Source organism: Schistocerca serialis, chromosome 10, assembly GCF_023864345.2.
Source record: "Schistocerca serialis cubense isolate TAMUIC-IGC-003099 chromosome 10, iqSchSeri2.2, whole genome shotgun sequence".
NCBI lineage: Eukaryota > Metazoa > Arthropoda > Insecta > Orthoptera > Acrididae > Schistocerca > Schistocerca serialis.
Window position 1 is genome coordinate 176,102,537 of NC_064647.1, and position 26,676 is coordinate 176,129,212.

Below are 26,676 nucleotides of genomic sequence, written 5' to 3' on the forward strand. Positions count from 1 at the left end.
ACGCAATAGTAGCACAGCTCCATCCCAACAATGGATCGAAGATAACTGAGCTGAAAACAGCAAAGGAAGAGAAAGGAAAGGTATCAACAGGATATATTACTTTCGTGAAAAGCCTTATTTCTTGCTACACAAGCTTTCGAACTATTGATCGGTCTTTTAGAAAGCCCTCATACGGAACACTAAAAGGACGTACCAAAAAGAAATAATAATAAATAAACGCGACAAGCTCTCGAACCCGTTCACTATCTTGCTAATGCGCTGGATCCAAAATTAATAGGGAGAAGATTAACTGCTGAAAAAGAAGAAAGTGCACAAAACTGGCTCATAGAGATGAAATCCTGCGTGAATGACAGGTATTGTGTCTCTTACATTGCTGAGTGTGCCACTACGTTTTCTGACGCAATTGTAGCACACCTCCATCCCAACAAAGGATCGAAGATAACTGAGCTGAAAACAGCAAAGAAAGACAAAGGAAAGGTATCAACAGGATATATTACTTTCGTGAAAAGCCTTATTTCTTGCTACACAAGCTGTCGAACTATTGATCGGTCTTTTAGAAAGCCCTCATACGGAACACTAAAAGGACGTACCAAAAAGAAATAATAATAAATAAACGCGACAAGCTCTCGAACCCATTCACTATCTTGCTAATGCGCTAGATCCAAAATTAATAGGGAGAAGATTAACTGCAGAAAAAGAAGAAAGTGCACAAAACTGGCTCATAGAGATGAAATCCTGCGTGAATTGCAGGTATTGTGTCTCTTACATTGCTGAGTGTGCCACTACGTTTTCTGACGCAATTGTAGCACACCTCCATCCCAACAAAGGATCGAAGATAACTGAGCTGAAAACAGCAAAGAAAGAGAAAGGAAAGGTATCAACAGGATATATTACTTTCGTGAAAAGCCTTATTTCTTGCTACACAAGCTGTCGAACTATTGATCGGTCTTTTAGAAAGCCCTCATACGGAACACTAAAAGGACGTACCAAAAAGAAATAATAATAAATAAACGCGACAAGCTCTCGAACCCGTTCACTATCTTGCTAATGCGCTAGATCCAAAATTAATAGGGAGAACATTGACTGCTGAAAAAGAAGAAAGTGCACAAAACTGGCTCATAGAGATGAAATCCTGCGTGAATTGCAGGTATTGTGTCTCTTACATTGCTGAGTGTGCCACTACGTTTTCTGACGCAATAGTAGCACAGCTCCATCCCAACAAAGGATCGAAGATAACTGAGCTGAAAACAGCAAAGAAAGAGAAAGGAAAGGTATCAACAGGATATATTACTTTCGTGAAAAGCCTTATTTCTTGCTACACAAGCTTTCGAACTATTGATCGGTCTTTTAGAAAGCCCTCATACGGAACACTAAAAGGACGTACCAAAAAGAAATAATAATAAATATACGCGACAAGCTCTCGAACCCGTTCACTATCTTGCTAATGTGCTAGATCCAAAATTAATAGGAAGAAGATTAACTGCTGAAAAAGAAGAAAGTGCACAAAACTGGCTCATAGAGATGAAATCCTGCGTGAATGACAGGTATTGTGTCTCTTACATTGCTGAGTGTGCCACTACGTTTTCTGACGCAATTGTAGCACACCTCCATCCCAACAAAGGATCGAAGATAACTGAGCTGAAAACAGCAAAGAAAGAGAAAGGAAAGGTATCAACAGGATATATTACTTTCGTGAAATGCCTTATTTCTTGCTACACAAGCTTTCGAACTATTGATCGGTCTTTTAGAAAGCCCTCATACGGAACACTAAAAGGACGTACCAAAAAGAAATAATAATAAATAAACGCGACAAGCTCTCGAACCCGTTCACTATCTTGCTAATGCGCTAGATCCAAAATTAATAGGAAGAAGATTAACTGCTGAAAAAGAAGAAAGTGCACAAAACTGGCTCATAGAGATGAAATCCTGCGTGAATGACAGGTATTGTGTCTCTTACATTGCTGAGTGTGCCACTACGTTTTCTGACGCAATAGTAGCACAGCTCCATCCCAACAATGGATCGAAGATAACTGAGCTGAAAACAGCAAAGGAAGAGAAAGGAAAGGTATCAACAGGATATATTACTTTCGTGAAAAGCCTTATTTCTTGCTACACAAGCTTTCGAACTATTGATCGGTCTTTTAGAAAGCCCTCATACGGAACACTAAAAGGACGTACCAAAAAGAAATAATAATAAATAAACGCGACAAGCTCTCGAACCCGTTCACTATCTTGCTAATGCGCTGGATCCAAAATTAATAGGGAGAAGATTAACTGCTGAAAAAGAAGAAAGTGCACAAAACTGGCTCATAGGGCTGAAATCCTGCTTGAATGACAGGTATTGTGTCTCTTACATTGCTGAGTGTGCCACTACGTTTTCTGACGCAATTGTAGCACACCTCCATCCCAACAAAGGATCGAAGATAACTGAGCTGAAAACAGCAAAGAAAGAGAAAGGAAAGGTATCAACAGGATATATTACTTTCGTGAAAAGCCTTATTTCTTGCTACACAAGCTGTCGAACTATTGATCGGTCTTTTAGAAAGCCCTCATACGGAACACTAAAAGGACGTACCAAAAAGAAATAATAATAAATAAACGCGACAAGCTCTCGAACCCATTCACTATCTTGCTAATGCGCTAGATCCAAAATTAATAGGGAGAAGATTAACTGCTGAAAAAGAAGAAAGTGCACAAAACTGGCTCATAGAGATGAAATCCTGCATGAATTGCAGGTATTGTGTCTCTTACATTGCTGAGTGTGCCACTACGTTTTCTGACGCAATTGTAGCACACCTCCATCCCAACAAAGGATCGAAGATAACTGAGCTGAAAACAGCAAAGAAAGAGAAAGGAAAGGTATCAACAGGATATATTACTTTCGTGAAAAGCCTTATTTCTTGCTACACAAGCTGTCGAACTATTGATCGGTCTTTTAGAAAGCCCTCATACGGAACACTAAAAGGACGTACCAAAAAGAAATATTAATAAATAAACGCGACAAGCTCTCGAACCCGTTCACTATCTTGCTAATGCGCTAGATCCAAAATTAATAGGGAGAAGATTAACTGCTGAAAAAGAAGAAAGTGCACAAAACTGGCTCATAGAGATGAAATCCTGCGTGAATTGCAGGTATTGTGTCTCTTACATTGCTGAGTGTGCCACTACGTTTTCTGACGCAATTGTAGCACACCTCCATCCCAACAAAGGATCGAAGATAACTGAGCTGAAAACAGCAAAGAAAGAGAAAGGAAAGGTATCAACAGGATATATTACTTTCGTGAAAAGCCTTATTTCTTGCTACACAAGCTTTCGAACTATTGATCGGTCTTTTAGAAAGCCCTCATACGGAACACTAAAAGGACGTACCAAAAAGAAATAATAATAAATAAACGCGACAAGCTCTCGAACCCGTTCACTATCTTGCTAATGCGCTAGATCCAAAATTAATAGGGAGAAGATTAACTGCTGAAAAAGAAGAAAGTGCACAAAACTGGCTCATAGGGCTGAAATCCTGCTTGAATGACAGGTATTGTGTCTCTTACATTGCTGAGTGTGCCACTACGTTTTCCGACGCAATAGTAGCACAGCTCCATCCCAACAAAGGATCGAAGATAACTGAGCTGAAAACAGCAAAGAAAGAGAAAGGAAAGGTATCAACAGGATATATTACTTTCGTGAAAAGCCTTATTTCTTGCTACACAAGCTTTCGAACTATTGATCGGTCTTTTAGAAAGCCCTCATACGGAACACTAAAAGGACGTACCAAAAAGAAATAATAATAAATAAACGCGACAAGCTCTCGAACCCGTTCACTATCTTGCTAATGCGCTAGATCCAAAATTAATAGGGAGAAGATTAACTGCTGAAAAAGAAGAAAGTGCACAAAACTGGCTCATAGAGATGAAATCCTGCGTGAATGACAGGTATTGTGTCTCTTACATTGCTGAGTGTGCCACTACATTTTCCGACACATTTGTAGCACAGCTCCATCCCAACAAAGGATCGAAGATAACTGAGCTGAAAACAGCAAAGAAAGAGAAAGGAAAGGTATCAACAGGATATATTACTTTCGTGAAAAGCCTTATTTCTTGCTACACAAGCTTTCGAACTATTGATCGGTCTTTTAGAAAGCCCTCATACGGAACACTAAAAGGACGTACCAAAAAGAAATAATAATAAATAAACGCGACAAGCTCTCGAACCCGTTCACTATCTTGCTAATGCGCTAGATCCAAAATTAATAGGGAGAAGATTAACTGCTGAAAAAGAAGAAAGTGCACAAAACTGGCTCATAGAGATGAAATCCTGCGTGAATGACAGGTATTGTGTCTCTTACATTGCTGAGTGTGCCACTACGTTTTCTGACGCAATTGTAGCACACCTCCATCCCAACAAAGGATCGAAGATAACTGAGCTGAAAACAGCAAAGAAAGAGAAAGGAAAGGTATCAACAGGATATATTACTTTCGTGAAAAGCCTTATTTCTTGCTACACAAGCTTTCGAACTATTGATCGGTCTTTTAGAAAGCCCTCATACGGAACACTAAAAGGACGTACCAAAAAGAAATAATAATAAATAAACGCGACAAGCTCTCGAACCCGTTCACTATCTTGCTAATGCGCTAGATCCAAAATTAATAGGGAGAAGATTAACTGCTGAAAAAGAAGAAAGTGCACAAAACTGGCTCATAGAGATGAAATCCTGCGTGAATGACAGGTATTGTGTCTCTTACATTGCTGAGTGTGCCACTACGTTTTCTGACGCAATTGTAGCACACCTCCATCCCAACAAAGGATCGAAGATAACTGAGCTGAAAACAGCAAAGAAAGAGAAAGGAAAGGTATCAACAGCATATATTACTTTCGTGAAAAGCCCTATTTCTTGCTACACAAGCTGTCGAACTATTGATCGATCTTTTAGAAAGCCCTCATACGGAACACTATAAGGACATAACAAAAGGAAATAATAATAAATAGACGCGACAAGCTCTCGAATCCGTTCACTATCTTGCTAATGTGCTAGATCCAAAATTAATAGGGAGAAGATTAACTGCTGAAAAAGAAGAAAGTGCACAAAACTGGCTCATAGGGCTGAAATCCTGCTTGAATTACAGGTATTATGTCTCTTACATTGCTGAGTGTGCCACTACGTTTTCTGACGCAATAGTAGCACACCTCCATCCCAACAAAGGATCGAAGATAACTGAGCTGAAAACAGCAAAGAAAGAGAAAGGAAAGGTATCAACAGGATATATTACTTTCGTGAAAAGCCTTATTTCTTGCTACACAAGCTGTCGAACTATTGATCGGTCTTTTAGAAAGCCCTCATACGGAACACTAAAAGGACGTACCAAAAAGAAATAATAATAAATAAACGCGACAAGCTCTCGAACCCGTTCACTATCTTGCTAATGCGCTAGATCCAAAATTAATAGGGAGAAGATTAACTGCTGAAAAAGAAGAAAGTGCACAAAACTGGCTCATAGAGATGAAATCCTGCGTGAATGACAGGTATTGTGTCTCTTACATTGCTGAGTGTGCCACTACGTTTTCTGACGCAATTGTAGCACACCTCCATCCCAACAAAGGATCGAAGATAACTGAGCTGAAAACAGCAAAGAAAGAGAAAGGAAAGGTATCAACAGGATATATTACTTTCGTGAAAAGCCATATTTCTTGCTACACAAGCTGTCGAACTATTGATCGGTCTTTTAGAAAGCCCTCATACGGAACACTAAAAGGACGTACCAAAAAGAAATAATAATAAATAAACGCGACAAGCTCTCGAACCCGTTCACTATCTTGCTAATGCGCTAGATCCAAAATTAATAGGGAGAAGATTAACTGCTGAAAAAGAAGAAAGTGCACAAAACTGGCTCATAGGGCTGAAATCCTGCTTGAATTACAGGTATTATGTCTCTTATGTTGCTGAGTGTGCCACTACGTTTTCTGACGCAATTGTAGCACACCTCCATCCCAACAAAGGATCGAAGATAACTGAGCTGAAAACAGCAAAGAAAGAGAAAGGAAAGGTATCAACAGGATATATTACTTTCGTGAAAAGCCTTATTTCTTGCTACACAAGCTGTCGAACTATTGATCGATCTTTTAGAAAGCCCTCATATGGAACACTATAAGGACATAACAAAAGGAAATAATAATAAATAGACGCAACAAGCTCTCGAATCCGATCACTATCTTGCTAATGTGCTAGATCCAAATTTAATAGGGAGAAGATTAACTGCTGAAAAAGAAGAAAGTGCACAAAACTGGCTCATAGAGATGAAATCCTGCGTGAATGACAGGTATTGTGTCTCTTACATTGCTGAGTGTGCCACTACGTTTTCTGACGCAATTGTAGCACAGCTCCATCCCAACAAAGGATTGAAGATAACTGAGCTGAAAACAGCAAAGAAAGAGAAAGGAAAGGTATCAACAGGATATATTACTTTCGTGAAAAGCCTTATTTCTTGCTACACAAGCTGTCGAACTATTGATCGGTCTTTTAGAAAGCCCTCATACGGAACACTAAAAGGACGTACCAAAAAGAAATAATAATAAATAAACGCGACAAGCTCTCGAACCCGTTCACTATCTTGCTAATGCGTAGATCCAAAATTAATAGGAAGAAGATTAACTGCTGAAAAAGAAGAAAGTGCACAAAACTGGCTCATAGGGCTGAAATCCTGCTTGAATTACAGGTATTATGTCTCTTACATTGCAGAGTGTGCCACTACGTTTTCTGACGCAATAGTAGCACAGCTCCATCCCAACAAAGGATCGAAGATAACTGAGCTGAAAACAGCAAAGAAAGAGAAAGGAAAGGTATCAACAGGATATATTACTTTCGTGAAAAGCCTTATTTCTTGCTACACAAGCTGTCGAACTATTGATCGGTCTTATAGAATGCCCTCATACGGAACACTAAAAGGACGTACCAAAAAGAAATAATAATAAATAAACGCGACAAGCTCTCGAACCCGTTCACTATCTTGCTAATGCGCTAGATCCAAAATTAATAGGGAGAAGATTAACTGCTGAAAAAGAAGAAAGTGCACAAAACTGGCTCATAGAGATGAAATCCTGCGTGAATGACAGGTATTGTGTCTCTTACATTGCTGAGTGTGCCACTACGTTTTCTGACGCAATTGTAGCACACCTCCATCCCAACAAAGGATCGAAGATAACTGAGCTGAAAACAGCAAAGAAAGAGAAAGGAAAGGTATCAACAGGATATATTACTTTCGTGAAAAGCCTTATTTCTTGCTACACAAGCTGTCGAACTATTGATCGGTCTTATAGAAAGCCCTCATACGGAACACTAAAAGGACGTACCAAAAAGAAATAATAATAAATAAACGCGACAAGCTCTCAAACCCGTTCACTATCTTGCTAATGCGCTAGATCCAAAATTAATAGGGAGAAGATTAACTGCTGAAAAAGAAGAAAGTGCACAAAACTGGCTCATAGAGATGAAATCCTGCGTGAATGACAGGTATTGTGTCTCTTACATTGCTGAGTGTGCCACTACGTTTTCTGACGCAATTGTAGCACACCTCCATCCCAACAAAGGATCGAAGATAACTGAGCTGAAAACAGCAAAGAAAGAGAAAGGAAAGGTATCAACAGGATATATTACTTTCGTGAAAAGCCTTATTTCTTGCTACACAAGCTGTCGAACTATTGATCGGTCTTTTAGAAAGCCCTCATACGGAACACTAAAAGGACGTACCAAAAAGAAATAATAATAAATAAACGCGACAAGCTCTCGAACCCGTTCACTATCTTGCTAATGCGCTAGATCCAAAATTAATAGGGAGAAGATTAACTGCTGAAAAAGAAGAAAGTGCACAAAACTGGCTCATAGAGATGAAATCCTGCGTGAATGACAGGTATTGTGTCTCTTACATTGCTGAGTGTGCCACTACGTTTTCTGACGCAATTGTAGCACACCTCCATCCCAACAAAGGATCGAAGATAACTGAGCTGAAAACAGCAAAGAAAGAGAAAGGAAAGGTATCAACAGGATATATTACTTTCGTGAAAAGCCTTATTTCTTGCTACACAAGCTGTCGAACTATTGATCGGTCTTTTAGAAAGCCCTCATACGGAGCACTAAAAGGACGTACCAAAAAGAAATAATAATAAATAAACGCGACAAGCTCTCGAACCCGTTCACTATCTTGCTAATGCGCTAGATCCAAAATTAATAGGGAGAAGATTAACTGCTGAAAAAGAAGAAAGTGCACAAAACTGGCTCATAGAGATGAAATCCTGCGTGAATGACAGGTATTGTGTCTCTTACATTGCTGAGTGTGCCACTACGTTTTCTGACGCAATTGTAGCACACCTCCATCCCAACAAAGGATCGAAGATAACTGAGCTGAAAACAGCAAAGAAAGAGAAAGGAAAGGTATCAACAGGATATATTACTTTCGTGAAAAGCCTTATTTCTTGCTACACAAGCTGTCGAACTATTGATCGGTCTTTTAGAAAGCCCTCATACGGAACACTAAAAGGACGTACCAAAAAGAAATAATAATAAATAAACGCGAAAAGCTCTCGAACCCGTTCACTATCTTGCTAATGCGCTAGATCCAAAATTAATAGGGAGAAGATTAACTGCTGAAAAAGAAGAAAGTGCACAAAACTGGCTCATAGAGATGAAATCCTGCGTGAATGACAGGTATTGTGTCTCTTACATTGCTGAGTGTGCCACTACGTTTTCTGACGCGATTGTAGCACAGCTCCATCCCAACAAAGGATCGAAGATAACTGAGCTGAAAACAGCAAAGAAAGAGAAAGGAAAGGTATCAACAGGATATATTACTTTCGTGAAAAGCCTTATTTCTTGCTACACAAGCTGTCGAACTATTGATCGGTCTTTTAGAAAGCCCTCATACGGAACACTAAAAGGACGTACCAAAAAGAAATAATAATAAATAAACGCGACAAGCTCTCGAACCCGTTCACTATCTTGCTAATGCGCTAGATCCAAAATTAATAGGGAGAAGATTAACTGCTGAAAAAGAAGAAAGTGCACAAAACTGGCTCATAGAGATGAAATCCTGCGTGAATGACAGGTATTGTGTCTCTTACATTGCTGAGTGTGCCACTACGTTTTCTGACGCAATTGTAGCACACCTCCATCCCAACAAAGGATCGAAGATAACTGAGCTGAAAACAGCAAAGAAAGAGAAAGGAAAGGTATCAACAGGATATATTACTTTCGTGAAAAACCTTATTTCTTCCTACACAAGCTGTCGAACTATTGATCGGTCTTTTAGAAAGCCCTCATACGGAACACTAAAAGGACGTACCAAAAAGAAATAATAATAAATAAACGCGACAAGCTCTCAAACCCGTTCACTATCTTGCTAATGCGCTAGATCCAAAATTAATAGGGAGAAGATTAACTGCTGAAAAAGAAGAAAGTGCACAAAACTGCCTCATAGAGATGAAATCCTGCGTGAATTGCAGGTATTGTGTTTCTTACATTGCTGAGTGTGCCACTACGTTTTCTGACGCAATTGTAGCACACCTCCATCCCAACAAAGGATCGAAGATAACTGAGCTGTAAACAGCAAAGAAAGAGAAAGGAAAGGTATCAACAGGATATATTACTTTCGTGAAAAGCTTTATTTCTTGCTACACAAGCTGTCGAACTATTGATCGGTCTTTTAGAAAGCCCTCATATGGAACACTAAATGGACGTACCAAAAAGAAATAATAATAAATAAACGCGACAAGCTCTCGAACCCGTTCACTATCTTGCTAATGCGCTAGATCCAAAATTAATAGGGAGAAGATTAACTGCTGAAAAAGAAGAAAGTGCACAAAACTGGCTCATAGAGATGAAATCCTGCGTGAATGACAGGTATTGTGTCTCTTACATTGCTGAGTGTGCCACTACGTTTTCTGACGCAATTGTAGCACACCTCCATCCCAACAAAGGATCGAAGATAACTGAGCTGAAAACAGCAAAGAAAGACAAAGGAAAGGTATCAACAGGATATATTACTTTCGTGAAAAGCCTTATTTCTTGCTACACAAGCTGTCGAACTATTGATCGGTCTTATAGAAAGCCCTCATACGGAACACTAAAAGGACGTACCAAAAAGAAATAATAATAAATAAACGCGACAAGCTCTCGAACCCGTTCACTATCTTGCTAATGCGCTAGATCCAAAATTAATAGGGAGAAGATTAACTGCTGAAAAAGAAGAAAGTGCACAAAACTGGCTCATAGAGATGAAATCCTGCGTGAATGACAGGTATTGTGTCTCTTACATTGCTGAGTGTGCCACTACGTTTTCTGACGCAATTGTAGCACACCTCCATCCCAACAAAGGATCGAAGATAACTGAGCTGAAAACAGCAAAGAAAGAGAAAGGAAAGGTATCAACAGGATATATTACTTTCGTGAAAAGCCTTATTTCTTGCTACACAAGCTGTCGAACTATTGATCGGTCTTATAGAAAGCCCTCATACGGAACACTAAAAGGACGTACCAAAAAGAAATAATAATAAATAAACGCGACAAGCTCTCGAACCCGTTCACTATCTTGCTAATGCGCTAGATCCAAAATTAATAGGGAGAAGATTAACTGCTGAAAAAGAAGAAAGTGCACAAAACTGGCTCATAGAGATGAAATCCTGCGTGAATGACAGGTATTGTGTCTCTTACATTGCTGAGTGTGCCACTACGTTTTCTGACGCAATTGTAGCACACCTCCATCCCAACAAAGGATCGAAGATAACTGAGCTGAAAACAGCAAAGAAAGACAAAGGAAAGGTATCAACAGGATATATTACTTTCGTGAAAAGCCTTATTTCTTGCTACACAAGCTGTCGAACTATTGATCGGTCTTTTAGAAAGCCCTCATACGGAACACTAAAAGGACGTACCAAAAAGAAATAATAATAAATAAACGCGACAAGCTCTCGAACCCGTTCACTATCTTGCTAATGCGCTAGATCCAAAATTAATAGGGAGAAGATTAACTGCTGAAAAAGAAGAAAGTGCACAAAACTGGCTCATAGAGATGAAATCCTGCGTGAATGACAGGTATTGTGTCTCTTACATTGCTGAGTGTGCCACTACGTTTTCTGACGCAATTGTAGCACAGCTCCATCCCAACAAAGGATCGATGATAACTGAGCTGAAAACAGCAAAGAAAGAGAAAGGAAAGGTATCAACAGGATATATTACTTTCATGAAAAGCCTTATTTCTTGCTACACAAGCTGTCGAACTATTGATCGGTCTTTTAGAAAGCCCTCATACGGAACACTAAAAGGACGTACCAAAAAGAAATAATAATAAATAAACGCGAAAAGCTCTCGAACCCGTTCACTATCTTGCTAATGCGCTAGATCCAAAATTAATAGGGAGAAGATTAACTGCTGAAAAAGAAGAAAGTGCACAAAACTGGCTCATAGAGATGAAATCCTGCGTGAATGACAGGTATTGTGTCTCTTACATTGCTGAGTGTGCCACTACGTTTTCTGACGCGATTGTAGCACACCTCCATCCCAACAAAGGATCGAAGATAACTGAGCTGAAAACAGCAAAGAAAGACAAAGGAAAGGTATCAACAGGATATATTACTTTCGTGAAAAGCCTTATTTCTTGCTACACAAGCTGTCGAACTATTGATCGGTCTTTTAGAAAGCCCTCATACGGAACACTAAAAGGACGTACCAAAAAGAAATAATAATAAATAAACGCGACAAGCTCTCGAACCCGTTCACTATCTTGCTAATGCGCTAGATCCAAAATTAATAGGGAGAAGATTAACTGCTGAAAAAGAAGAAAGTGCACAAAACTGGCTCATAGAGATGAAATCCTGCGTGAATGACAGGTATTGTGTCTCTTACATTGCTGAGTGTGCCACTACGTTTTCTGACGCAATTGTAGCACACCTCCATCCCAACAAAGGATCGAAGATAACTGAGCTGAAAACAGCAAAGAAAGAGAAAGGAAAGGTATCAACAGGATATATTACTTTCGTGAAAAGCCTTATTTCTTGCTACACAAGCTGTCGAACTATTGATCGGTCTTTTAGAAAGCCCTCATACGGAACACTAAAAGGACGTACCAAAAAGAAATAATAATAAATAAACGCGACAAGCTCTCGAACCCGTTCACTATCTTGCTAATGCGCTAGATCCAAAATTAATAGGGAGTAGATTAACTGCTGAAATAGAAGAAAGTGCACAAAACTGGCTCATAGAGATGAAATCCTGCGTGAATGACAGGTATTGTGTCTCTTACATTGCTGAGTGTGCCACTACGTTTTCTGACGCAATTGTAGCACACCTCCATCCCAACAAAGGATCGAAGATAACTGAGCTGAAAACGGCAAAGAAAGAGAAAGGAAAGGTATCAACAGGATATATTACTTTCGTGAAAAGCCTTATTTCTTGCTACACAAGCTGTCGAACTATTGATCGGTCTTTTAGAAAGCCCTCATATGGAACACTAAAAGGACGTACCAAAAAGAAATAATAATAAATAAACGCGACAAGCTCTCGAACCCGTTCACTATCTTGCTAATGCGCTAGATCCAAAATTAATAGGGAGAAGATTAACTGCTGAAAAAGAAGAAAGTGCACAAAACTGGCTCATAGAGATGAAATCCTGCGTGAATTGCAGGTATTGTGTCTCTTACATTGCTGAGTGTGCCACTACGTTTTCTGACGCAATTGTAGCACACCTCCATCCCAACAAAGGATCGAAGATAACTGAGCTGAAAACAGCAAAGAAAGAGAAAGGAAAGGTATCAACAGGATATATTACTTTCGTGAAAAGCCTTATTTCTTGCTACACAAGCTGTCGAAATATTGATCGGTCTTTTAGAAAGCCCTCATACGGAACACTAAAAGGACGTACCAAAAAGAAATAATAATAAATAAACGCGACAAGCTATCGAACCCGTTCACTATCTTGCTAATGCGCTAGATCCAAAATTAATAGGGAGAAGATTAACTGCTGAAAAAGAAGAAAGTGCACAAAACTGGCTCATAGAGATGAAATCCTGCGTGAATTGCAGGTATTGTGTCTCTTACATTGCTGAGTGTGCCACTACGTTTTCTGACGCAATTGTAGCACACCTCCATCCCAACAAAGGATCGAAGATAACTGAGCTGAAAACAGCAAAGAAAGAGAAAGGAAAGGTATCAACAGGATATATTACTTTCGTGAAAAGCCTTATTTCTTGCTACACAAGCTGTCGAACTATTGATCGGTCTTATAGAAAGCCCTCATACGGAACACTAAAAGGACGTACCAAAAAGAAATAATAATAAATAAACGCGACAAGCTCTCGAACCCGTTCACTATCTTGCTAATGCGCTAGATCCAAAATTAATAGGGAGAAGATTAACTGCTGAAAAAGAAGAAAGTGCACAAAACTGGCTCATAGAGATGAAATCCTGCGTGAATGACAGGTATTGTGTCTCTTACATTGCTGAGTGTGCCACTACGTTTTCTGACGCAATTGTAGCACACCTCCATCCCAACAAAGGATCGAAAATATCTGAGCTGAAAACAGCAATGAAAGACAAAGGAAAGGTATCAACAGGATATATTACTTTCGTGAAAAGCCTTATTTCTTGCTACACAAGCTGTCGAACTATTGATCGGTCTTTTAGAAAGCCCTCATACGGAACACTAAAAGGACGTACCAAAAAGAAATAATAATAAATAAACGCGACAAGCTCTCGAACCCGTTCACTATCTTGCTAATGCGCTAGATCCAAAATTAATAGGGAGAAGATTAACTGCTGAAAAAGAAGAAAGTGCACAAAACTGGCTCATAGAGATGAAATCCTGCGTGAATGACAGGTATTGTGTCTCTTACATTGCTGAGTGTGCCACTACGTTTTCTGACGCAATTGTAGCACACCTCCATCCCAACAAAGGATCGAAGATAACTGAGCTGAAAACAGCAAAGAAAGAGAAAGGAAAGGTATCAACAGGATATATTACTTTCGTGAAAAGCCTTATTTCTTGCTACACAAGCTGTCGAACTATTGATCGGTCTTTTAGAAAGCCCTCATACGGAACACTAAAAGGACGTACCAAAAAGAAATAATAATAAATAAACGCGACAAGCTCTCGAACCCGTTCACTATCTTGCTAATGCGCTAGATCCAAAATTAATAGGGAGAAGATTAACTGCTGAAAAAGAAGAAAGTGCACAAAACTGGCTCATAGAGATGAAATCCTGCGTGAATGACAGGTATTGTGTCTCTTACATTGCTGAGTGTGCCACTACGTTTTCTGACGCAATTGTAGCACACCTCCATCCCAACAAAGGATCGAAGATAACTGAGCTGAAAACAGCAAAGAAAGACAAAGGAAAGGTATCAACAGGATATATTACTTTCGTGAAAAGCCTTATTTCTTGCTACACAAGCTGTCGAACTATTGATCGGTCTTATAGAAAGCCCTCATACGGAACACTAAAAGGATGTACCAAAAAGAAATAATAATAAATAAACGCGACAAGCTCTCGAACCCGTTCACTATCTTGCTAATGCGCTAGATCCAAAATTAATAGGGAGAAGATTAACTGCTGAAAAAGAAGAAAGTGCACAAAACTGGCTCATAGAGATGAAATCCTGCGTGAATGACAGGTATTGTGTCTCTTACATTGCTGAGTGTGCCACTACGTTTTCTGACGCAATTGTAGCACACCTCCATCCCAACAAAGGATCGAAGATAACTGAGCTGAAAACAGCAAAGAAAGAGAAAGGAAAGGTATCAACAGGATATATTACTTTCGTGAAAAGCCTTATTTCTTGCTACACAAGCTGTCGAACTATTGATCGGTCTTTTAGAAAGCCCTCATACGGAACACTAAAAGGACGTACCAAAAAGAAATAATAATAAATAAACGCGACAAGCTCTCGAACCCGTTCACTATCTTGCTAATGCGCTAGATCCAAAATTAATAGGGAGAAGATTAACTGCTGAAAAAGAAGAAAGTGCACAAAACTGGCTCATAGAGATGAAATCCTGCGTGAATGACAGGTATTGTGTCTCTTACATTGCTGAGTGTGCCACTACGTTTTCTGACGCAATTGTAGCACACCTCCATCCCAACAAAGGATCGAAGATAACTGAGCTGAAAACAGCAAAGAAAGAGAAAGGAAAGGTATCAACAGGATATATTACTTTCGTGAAAAGCTTTATTTCTTGCTACACAAGCTGTCGAACTATTTATCGGTCTTCTAGAAAGCCCTCATATGGAACACTAAAAGGACGTACCAAAAAGAAATAATAATAAATAAACGCGACAAGCTCTCGAACCCATTCACTATCTTGCTAATGTGCTAGATCCAAAATTAATAGGGAGAAGATTAACTGCTGAAAAAGAAGAAAGTGCACAAAACTGGCTCATAGAGATGAAATCCTGCGTGAATGACAGGTATTGTGTCTCTTACATTGCTGAGTGTGCCACTACGTTTTCTGACGCAATTGTAGCACACCTCCATCCCAACAAAGGATCGAAGATAACTGAGCTGAAAACAGCAAAGAAAGAGAAAGGAAAGGTATCAACAGGATATATTACTTTCGTGAAAAGCCTTATTTCTTGCTACACAAGCTGTCGAACTATTGATCGGTCTTTTAGAAAGCCCTCATACGGAACACTAAAAGGACGTACCAAAAAGAAATAATAATAAATAAACGCGACAAGCTCTCGAACCCGTTCACTATCTTGCTAATGCGCTAGATCCAAAATTAATAGGGAGAAGATTAACTGCTGAAAAAGAAGAAAGTGCACAAAACTGGCTCATAGAGATGAAATCCTGCGTGAATGACAGGTATTGTGTCTCTTACATTGCTGAGTGTGCCACTACGTTTTCTGACGCAATTGTAGCACACCTCCATCCCAACAAAGGATCGAAGATAACTGAGCTGAAAACAGCAAAGAAAGACAAAGGAAATGTATCAACAGGATATATTACTTTCGTGAAAAGCCTTATTTCTTGCTACACAAGCTGTCGAACTATTGATCGGTCTTTTAGAAAGCCCTCATACGGAACACTAAAAGGACGTACCAAAAAGAAATAATAATAAATAAACGCGACAAGCTCTCGAACCCGTTCACTATCTTGCTAATGCGCTAGATCCAAAATTAATAGGGAGAAGATTAACTGCTGAAAAAGAAGAAAGTGCACAAAACTGGCTCATAGAGATGAAATCCTGCGTGAATGACAGGTATTGTGTCTCTTACATTGCTGAGTGTGCCACTACGTTTTCTGACGCAATTGTAGCACACCTCCATCCGAGCAAAGGATCGAAGATAACTGAGCTGAAAACAGCAAAGAAAGAGAAAGGAAAGGTATCAACAGGATATATTACTTTCGTGAAAAGCCTTATTTCTTGCTACACAAACTGTCGAACTATTGATCGATCTTTTAGAAAGCCCTCATACGGAACACTATAAGGACATAACAAAAGGAAATAATAATAAATAGACGCAACAAGCTCTCGAATCCGTTCACTATCTTGCTAATGCGCTAGATCCAAAATTATTAGGGAGAAGATTAACTGCCGAAAAAGAAGAAAGTGCATAAAACTGGCTCATAGAGATGAAATCCTGCGTGAATGACAGGTATTGTGTCTCTTACATTGCTGAGTGTGCCACTACGTTTTCTGACGCAATTGTAGCACAGCTCCATCCCAACAAAGGATCGAAGATAACTGAGCTGAAAACAGCAAAAAGAAAAGAGAAAGGAAAGTTATCAACACGATATATTACTTTCATGAAAAGCCATATTTCTTGCCCTACCAGTGCTGCTTCCATTGAGAGAATCTTCTCCACCTACTAGCTTGTTTGGTAAAAATTAATAAACAATTCAGGAGAGAACAGATATTACAAATCAGTGTAGATCTATAAATTTCTGCACACTTCCAAAAAGGACTCAATTGTGCTTTACAGTCTCTAAGATTGTACATCAATTTAAAGTTTATTTCTGGAATTAAAAATTATTTAACTGTGTTTTTTGTATTGCAAGAAAAGTTAAAACTCAATATTAATAATTTAAATTCTTGTGACCGGAAATATTTGCCTTCAATAAATATGATGTCTCTTTTCAATTTCTCTAAGACCAAATAAGTAACATTTTGTACGTTAATCAAATTTTCGTAGTTAAGTATAGTATTTTTTTCAAATATAAATGTACCTCATGGTTTTTTTTGTGCGTCGTGTTAAATTACAGCCATCATGAGTTTATCCCTTGTTACATTTTAGCTGTTTATGCAGTAAAACTTTAGCATCGTTCATGACTTATTAATTTTTACTTCTGTATTGCTGTATTCCTAGCACATTTTGCAGAAAATATCCACATATATCACCGAATGTATCTGCAAAATTATATCATTGTACCAGACACATAGTTCAGTAGATGTGACGTCATAAATATTAAGATACGTGAAAAACTAGCATTTACCTAAAATGGAGAGCAAATTACTCTGACCTTAGTCACCTAGTCTTTGATAATGAGAGCATTTAGCGACTTCCAGCAAACTTGAAATATAATTTCGACCTTTGCTATACTTCCTCTCGCTTACAAGCTTAACGCTTGATATCTGACATATTTAATAAGTGGCACAGTAATCAAAGGTTTGAAGCTTTTCACGCATACGCGTTTGATTTTTTAAAGAATCGGGGCTGGGAGATTTACCGGTAATGGCTAATGGGCGACAAACCAGTAACGAAGTAAATACAGCTGCCCAGATGGGATAGTGGTTACAATCCTTTCTCACAACGTAGGGCGGCCTGAAACTAATATCTCACGATGAGCAAAGCTAAGTCTTCCTAATCACTTGGACTGCTCTTCGAGCAACTTGCAGTAATCCGGAGTAGCCCTCAAATTCAGCAGGTGAAATCATACATTATTAAATTAATGATAATAACAGGGATAGTAGTATCGAAAACAAAGCGGAACCACTAGGTCCGAAGTCAACAACGAAACATCTACCTACGAAATGAAAAAAAAAATTGGACAAAAATGACTAAGTAGTGTCTCTACGAACTTAGCTTAGTCCAGACGCGTAGTAGGAAAATAGCATTGAGGATAATAAAACAAAAGAACGTCAATGATGGAGAGGCCAACAGCATCACGACAAAAAGAGGGAACATCATTTTACTGAAAACGTCTGTTTTCTCTTAGGCGAAGCTACATCATCGCATTACAGGGATGGAAGCAGGATGTTTATGCGATGATGAATGGTTGGATTTGATTAGGTCTGGTCAAATGAAACATGGAAAACAGCGAGAGTAAGATTTTTAGAAACACATTTGTACCACTGAAACAGAATACATTCTCTCTATCATTCATCGCATTCCGTTGATCCCAGCAAGAAAAAGAAATTTCGGGGAAGTGAAACGAGTCAAAGTTTACAGTAGTGAAAGATAAGCGAATCATACACAAAAAGTAATAAATGTAGAGTTACGAAATTTCGAGAATACATTTGTCTAGGTGACATAGTTAAGTGATTAACATTGCTAGATCACAGGTTAATGTAAAACTCAGTGAGGTGTTGATAATGACGTCTTTGTCCCCTTAAAGGCATTCATGACTAACGTCACATGTCTCATCACAATGTTTAATCTCAGAGATAACTAACGCTCACGAACGTTACAGCGTGTATTTAAAGTAAACCTGATTTGCATCTTCATAATGGCGTTACCAGCGCCACTCTTAACACAACTGGCGCTAAATCTGTATAGACGTCATCTTTCATATGTAGAAACACGCCTGCTAACTTTCGTTTATGTCGCACAACTCCTTGATGTTGCGGGAGGGTTATTTAATGGTCACCACAAAAAATTTTTTTAAACAATAGATTTCGTTAATTGTCACATGTTTTTTACAGCGTATAGATGTGTAAGAAAGGTCCTGAATTTGGAGATATGAAAATTACATTTGTCGCGAAAAGCCCCTTTCACTACGAACATATAAATTTTGGGCTAAGTTTTACTGACAAATTTTAAAAAATTAGGAATCTGGTATAAGAAATCATTACAAGCAATAAATATGTTTTTTAAATTTTGGAGATATAAAGTACATGACTAGATTACATTTTCAAAAGGTGGGCATAAGGTAGCCCCTTCGCCGTCCCTCCTTGTTATTTCCAGGGTCAATGCACTTTTCTATCGTACGAACACTTTCCTCTTCAGGCAAGAATTGCGCCAGAATATAATGCCATAAGTCAATGTGAATAGACACAGGTGAAGTATGTCAGCTCTTCGTCGTGAAAAAGTCTGTTAGCTCACCGTTCGAACATTCTTACCTGACGAAGTACCGTCAGATCTGAATCGTTATAACTACAAGACTAATAAAGCGTGAAAAATGATGGAATCTACAACGGACACATCACTACGTACGTGTTTGTCGCGCAGCATTTGTTTTGCTTATGGACGTCATCGTACCAGTGGTCTCATTATACTGCTGATGCAAATTTTGTTTTATGTCGGAATCTGTCCGTTGTTAAGCCCACGTAACTTCGTATCGGGGTACGACTTATACTAATGTATAATCTGCATTGTCTAAACAAACTACAGAATCACTTTCCCAGTGTTGAGATGGCTGTATGAGCACATACTGAAAGCCAATAAATTAAAAAAAAAATGGTACCAGCATAGGCGCCTGTGCGTGATCGTTATGAATTAGCTTTGTATAATACTTAGTGGGCTGAGAAAATGAATTTAGCAAGGTGTTATTGTGAAGAGCTTGCAGATCACTAGTACGAGGTTCGTTCAATAAATAATGCTCGACATTAACACTCTAAGCGCCAAGCCCGTAAAATTTACGGGCCTGGGATCGCGCGAAAATCACCAAGCCCGTAAAATTTACGGGCCGCTACATTTAATTTCATTCAAAACACTGCAACGTTATTTCTACGGGTTTGGCCAGCGCTATACGTTTTTCAGATGTTTATTAACAAAATGCGTCCATAGATGTCACGGCAGCGCTGTAATTCATGTTAAAACTTATCTTTGCGTTCTCAGTCTGTATATCATTCAGTTGTTTGTCATCATGTTTCGGCGCGGTTTATCAGACGCAGAAATTGCGGATTTGATCAATCATAGCGACACTCTGGATAATGTAGAGAGTGATTCAGACGATTCTGAATGCAATGGTGTGTTTGAAGGTACGTATTTCCGAATTTTCCACGTAATTGTGCAGTACGCACATATCTGTTGAACATGTGTAAACGATGTATGTAGTTACACATAATGTGATATTCTTTTTAGAAGACGAGATTGATGACAGTTTGTCTTCAGATGAAGACGAGAATGATGTTGAAGGTGTTGCTTCAAATCCAGCAGCTGTGCCGTATCCGAAAGACAGTGAGTGGACTGCAGTTGACACCTACCGACCTCTGCCTGTCAACACGACACCCAGGCAGATACTAGTGGATATTGATGAGTCGAGTTCTGTACTGGATTGCAGTAAAGTGTTCCTTACTGACAGTGACGTAAATGAACTCAAGAGACAGACAAATTTGTATGCATCACAGACAATACAGAAGAAAAGAAGAGGAAATAATCTGAAGCCCCATTCAGTTTTGAGTTCGTGGAAGCCAGTGACTATAAGTGAGATGAGGCGTTTCTTGGGTATTATTTTCCACATGTGTGTTTCGAAAAAGCCAAAAATTGCGGACCATTGGAGCACTAATCCTGTTCTTAGTTGTAACTTTTGTCCCCATGTCATGAGCCGTTTGCGTTTCACTCAGATACTGTCATGCTTGCATCTTGTTGACAATTCAAATCAGAAAAAACCAGGCGAAGATGGATTTCATCCACTTTACAAAGTTTTGCCATATTATAATAATTTGAAGGAGCGATGTATCCAGGCATATCGTCCCTCAGAAAAAGTGACAATTGATGAAGGAATTTGCCCATTTCGAGGTCGTGTGAGTTTCCGTGTTTACATGCAAAATAAGCCTCATAAGTATGGACTGAAAGTATATGCTGTTGCTGAAGCCAGTAGTGGCTATGTTGTAAATTTTGAAGTTTATGCTGGTAAGCATATTGTTGACAATTCTTCGTCTGCGGTTATTTTGCGATTGTTGTCTGACAGCAGCTTGCTGAACAAAGGCCACACTGTGTATTTAGATCGATTTTATTCCAGTCCAGAGCTATTTCAGCAACTGGCAGAGAAAGGCACTGGAGCTGTTGGTACTGTGAACAAATCCAGGAAAGGATTGCCTAAAGATTTAGTATCTGCTAAGCTGAAAAAGGGCGAAATGTCTTTTCGGCGTAAAGATAATGTATTGGCAATGAAGTGGAAAGATAAGAGAGATGTGTATACATTGTCTACAAGGCATCAAGCAACATTTGGTACGCATACTAAGAGAAATGGGTCTGTAGTATTGAAACCACTTCAGGTACTTGATTACAACCTCAATAAAATTGGAGTGGATATTGGAGACCAACGCCTGCAGTACAATCCGTTCCAGCACAGAACTGTGAAATGGTGGCGAAAATTATATTTCCATTTGCTGCTTATGGGAGTATCAAATGCATTTTGGCTGTACAATGCAGTGCACAGGAAGAAAATTACAATAACAGACTTTATAACAGTGCTTGCAGTTCAGCTTGTTGAAGACGACACACTTGAATTCATTCCAAGAAATGAAGGAACTGTAGGTCGGCTAACAAAGAGACATTTTTTGCAGCACATACCTGCAACTACTAAGAAGTATGCTGCTCGTGTGTGTCACGTGTGCAGTTCCAGGAGCAAGAAACAGAGTGGCAAGGCTTCTCGCAAAGAGACACGATACGAATGTGAACAGTGTGGCGTTGCACTCTGCCTGGAACCTTGCTTTAAAATTTTCCACACTAAAAAACAATATGATTCTGTGTGAAATTTATATGTAATACTGTATACTATCAGAAACATGTAATGTAGTGCCACAATTTTGGTTAAAAATAAATCACAATTGTATTCCCTTATTCGTATGACTTTTTCTAAATTCTTAAAACATCTAAGTGATTTCTATAACTGTACCTTAAAGCTGTGCATTGTAAAGTAGTTTCTTTCACTCAGAATTAAAGTAGAAATGTGCAGCTTCAAGATGGTACCAAATTTGCCACAATCCAAACAGTAGATTTGATGCAGTAATTTTTTTAATATTGGTAAAATTGCCCGGTTTCTAGGGACGGGTGCATAAAATAGGCCTGGTACAGAGAGTGTTAAAAAAAAAAAAAAAAAAAAAAAAAAAAAAAAAAAAAAAAAAAAAAAAAAACCTTTAATATATATAGAAAAACGCCCTTGAAGATGCTTCACATTTGATGTTTGTTCTGTGCTCCGGTGAAGTTTCGAACCGTTCTGGTAGATGGTAAAGCCGTAGTATAGCGTCAAAATGGCGTCTACATACGAATCACGTTACAAGCAGCGTGCTGTTATTGAATTCTTGAGTGCAGAAAAAGAAACCGTGGTGAACATCCATAAACGTTTGTGTGCTGTGTATGGCGATGCTACAATTGATAGGTGTACAGGAAATGCAGAAACAGAATTCTACGATCAGCCACAATCGGGACGTCCTGCCACAGCCACTGCTCCAGACATGCTGAATCGTGCTCATGCCATTATTCGTGCCGACCGGCGCATCACAACTCGACAATTGACTCTTCAGTTGCTGGTCAGCACTGGTAGTGCGTCTGCAATGATCGAGACTCTCGGATATTCAAACAGGTGCTCACGATGGGTGCCACGAATGCTCACAGCGGAGCGCAAGATTCAAAGCAGCCAATTTCATCTGAATTTTTGGAGCGTTTTGAGATCGACACAGAGGCGTTTCTGTCACGGACCGTTACGAGGGACGAAAGCTTGATGCTCCACTTTGTGCTGGAAACAAAAAGACAGTCCATGGAGTCACATCATCCTCATTCACGTCAAAAGAAGAAATTCGAGACAACCCCCTCTGCGGGATAAGTCATGGTGACAGTCTTCTGGGATTGTGATGGCATCATTCTCGTGGATGTGATGTCAAGAGGGTCAACTATCAATTCAGAGGTATATGTGAAGACTCTGATTAAACTCAAGAACCGTTTCCGACGTGAGTGATCGGACAAGAATCCAGCAGAAATCGTGCTCCAACACGATAATGCACGCCCACATATAAGTCTGAGAACCCAGGAACACATCGCTTAATTGGGTTGGACATCATTGCCCCACCCAGCCTACACTCCAGACTTGGCACCCTCGGACTTCCATCTCTTTGGGCCGCTTAAAGATTCTCTGCAGGAAACACACTTTGGAGATGACGAGAATGTCAGTCATGGAGTGAAAACACGGTTACGCCAACAGGGCAAGAGCTTTTACCAGCAGGGAAATACATCCTCTTTCATAACGTTGGCGTACGGCCATAGAACGTGATGGAGACTACTTAGAAAAATAGGACATGGACAAGACATGTTGATGTATATTGTCACCAAAGTCTGACTCTTAACAATAAACATGTTATGAAAAAAAAAAAAATGTGGGGCGTTACTTATTGAACGACCCTCGTATAACGAAAGCAGAGACAATAAAATTATTCGCTTGAATATAAGTGAAAATACGTATTAAATTGCAAATTACAAAATAATGATAGGTTTCGTCTCATACGACTCCTTGTAGAGGTACTAAAATGACGTACATGGGTGAACACCACATTTTATGCTTACTGCTAGCTTTTGTGTGGTCAATACTTCCTTTCTAAGTTATAAGTGATCCCACAAAATCATTCCGTAAAACATTATTGAGTGGGAATACGCAAAATACATCGGGACGTTCATACGTTTGTTTCCAAAATTAGCAATTGTACGAAGAGCTAAAGTTCCTGTAGTTAAGTGTTTGAGACGATCAGTAATATGCTTCTTCCATTTCAAGTTTCCGTCAATATGTACACCTAAAAATTTGGATCATTCTACCCTAGTTACTGACTCCCGCTCGCGTCCTACACATTTGTTGGTATGACTTTGCTTGTTGTACAGAATCGAATGCAGTGTTTTTTCTCAAGATTTAGGGACATTTTACTATCAGAGAACCACTTAATAATTCTTTGGAAAATATCATTTACTTAATCTTCTGTTTTCTCTCAGATGGGGTTTGTTACAACACTAGCATCGTCTGCAGAAATCTCCAATTTTTCTTTTTGAATGTTAAGCGGATAGTCATTCACATATATGCAAGTGCTACGGCTGCGCCGAAACGGAAATAAAAATATGACGCTGAGTGATTACGTGACTGTCTCATCGGGCATAAAGCGGCTAGCAACAGTCAAACTCGTCATTCGCCTGCCCTGCAACCATTATACTACTCTATGTAACCGTTGTATTAAAGATATTGATAATTGAATTACTTATTAATACGAAACATTTGTTATGATTTTATCCCGATGTTTCCAGGAAAAAATCTAGGGCGCGAAATCGAACTACGTACACACACAGATTTTATTTTATTTTTTTTCAGCAACGTAACTAGAAGTTGAATACGATCCGATTGCAGTTATTGTGGCCAATGAAACAGCAATCGATCGTGAATGCGCAAGTGTTGCGCACATCCTGCGCATCACTGTGCGATTGAACCACAGTCTAATAAATAGTGACGACACGCACTGGCGAGAAAGTTAGTTACAGTTTGACAACTGGAGCGGCACTAGCGCTCCAAGCTGAGAGGAAGTAGACAATCACATGCTTCGTATGGATAAAGTTTGTTTTCAATTATTTTCTACTTAACTAACGGAATAGTTGTTATACTTTTTGCGTTCCATACGTTAGTAAATTACCAAGAGATATGAAGCATCATGAAATACATATAAAAACAGCCGAAACACACCGATTTAATGACATAAGCTACAAGTCATTCATGAAGTAATACTTTCGAATACGTCTGCATCTGCAGCTTACTTCGCTGAAAGCAAGAGAATATAAGCACATTTCATGCATGGTTCAAATGGCTCTGAGCACTATGGGACTTAACATTGGAGGTCATCAGTCCCCTAGAACTTAGAACTACTTAAACCTAACTAACCTAAGGACATCACACAAATCCATGCCCGAGGCAGGATTCGAACCTGCGACCGTCGCGGTTCCAGACTGAAGCGCCTAGAACCGCTCGGTCACAAAGGTCGGCCCATTTCATGCATGAGAAGCATACATTTCTGTTATTGTCTGTTATTATTATCACGGGCACTTTACTTGGCACTTAAATTTTTTTAGTGATTCTCCCTTTCTTATACTTCACTCGACTTTCTAGTACACGAGTCTTTTCCTAAACGTAATAACTTTTGCTTCAAAAGCGAATATGTCGAAGATTCTTGCCGTTTGTGGCCCAGGTTCAGCAACAATTGTGGAATTGATTTCTCTTGCGTTGAGACGATTTATTACACACCTGTGAGATTTACCTTAAACTACAGTTGTTATGGCCTATTTGATACGTTAAGTAATGTAGGCATTACATTCGATAGAGGTTTCCACTTTCACTGATTTCGCCGAAAGTGTAGCGAACAAAACTCTGCATCGTTGGATAGGTATACAACGTCTTTCTCTAAAATCTCAGGTCTCCTAGTATTTACTAGCAATTTTTTGTTATTAAAGGAAAACGACGTTATTCAGTAAATAAACGTCTGTATATTACACGAGAACCGTAAGTAAACTGTCCTGTAATTCACCGTTTCGTATCTCCCATGCTTAACGAAACTAATTAATCACAAATGTGGTGTAATTTTTTAGTTATTGTCGATTTTTGTGGCATTACCCACTCTCCTTAGTGTAAAAACTATGTTACAAATCAACATAAACGTTGGTATTCGCACTCGTCCGATAACGTATTCAGAAGTGTCGCTTGCTGACCGTTTGGGACTGGTTCAGATGGCTCTGAGCACTATGGTACTTAACATCTGATGTCATCAGTCCCCTAGAACTTAGAAATACTTAAACCTAACTAACCTAAGGACATCACACACATTCGTGCCCGAGGCAGGATTCGAACCTGCAGCCGTTTGGGGTGCTGCTAACGCTGGGGGTAACAAAAACGGGACGGAGTGTCGCGACTGTTAGAATGTGACAGAAGTGCGTGGTTTCTTAAGTCTCTTACCGACAGCAGCGCTGGCCAGCAAAAGGACCACTCCACAGCTGATCATGGCGGCGACTGGACCGAGCTCAGCCAAACAATGCGCGACCGGAACAAAAGGATGTGCCGCTGTGCCATCCGGTACAGGAAGCGTGCCATCAGACAGCCCAGAATGCCCCTGGCCGCTGAGCACGCTCGCACGTCACCTATACGACCTTCCGCGTTTGATACGGACGCAGATAGCAAATAGTGTCACCACTTCGGGAATTCCCCGCACTACCTTGCATAACGTGCAGAAAACTGTACTTCATAATCCACAACAGAGCAACATGGCACATTGATTAGCACACTGGACTGGCGTTCGGGAAAATGACGGTTCAAATCCGCTTAACGACCGTCCAGATTTGAAGACGTAAAATCTGCAACAGTCATTTGTTCCAGACGGTAGCGACTCGGTGCGGCAGACTTCGTATGTACGAGGGGAAGTCAAAACGTAAAGGGACTTTTGCAATTTCTGGCCGTAAAGCCGTCGGCAAACGGACCGTGCATCCGAACGTTGAGCATTGAGCGTGCCGAGTTTCTGACGTCAT

The 26,676-nt window shown here is 39.5% G+C and overlaps 1 protein-coding gene across 1 annotated transcript in view; it reads right to left on the reverse strand.

The window, feature by feature from the left end:
* The window catches only part of LOC126425033 (chymotrypsin-like protease CTRL-1), a 216,186-nt gene extending 189,915 nt beyond the window's left edge, over window positions 1-26,271 (reverse strand). Inside the window, exon 1 of the mRNA XM_050087941.1 lies at window positions 26,111-26,271. Coding sequence (XP_049943898.1) covers window positions 26,111-26,156 — 46 coding nt within the window. The 5' untranslated portion in view covers window positions 26,157-26,271. The remainder of the gene's footprint in view (window positions 1-26,110) is intronic.
* Window positions 26,272-26,676: the final 405 nt, after the last annotated feature.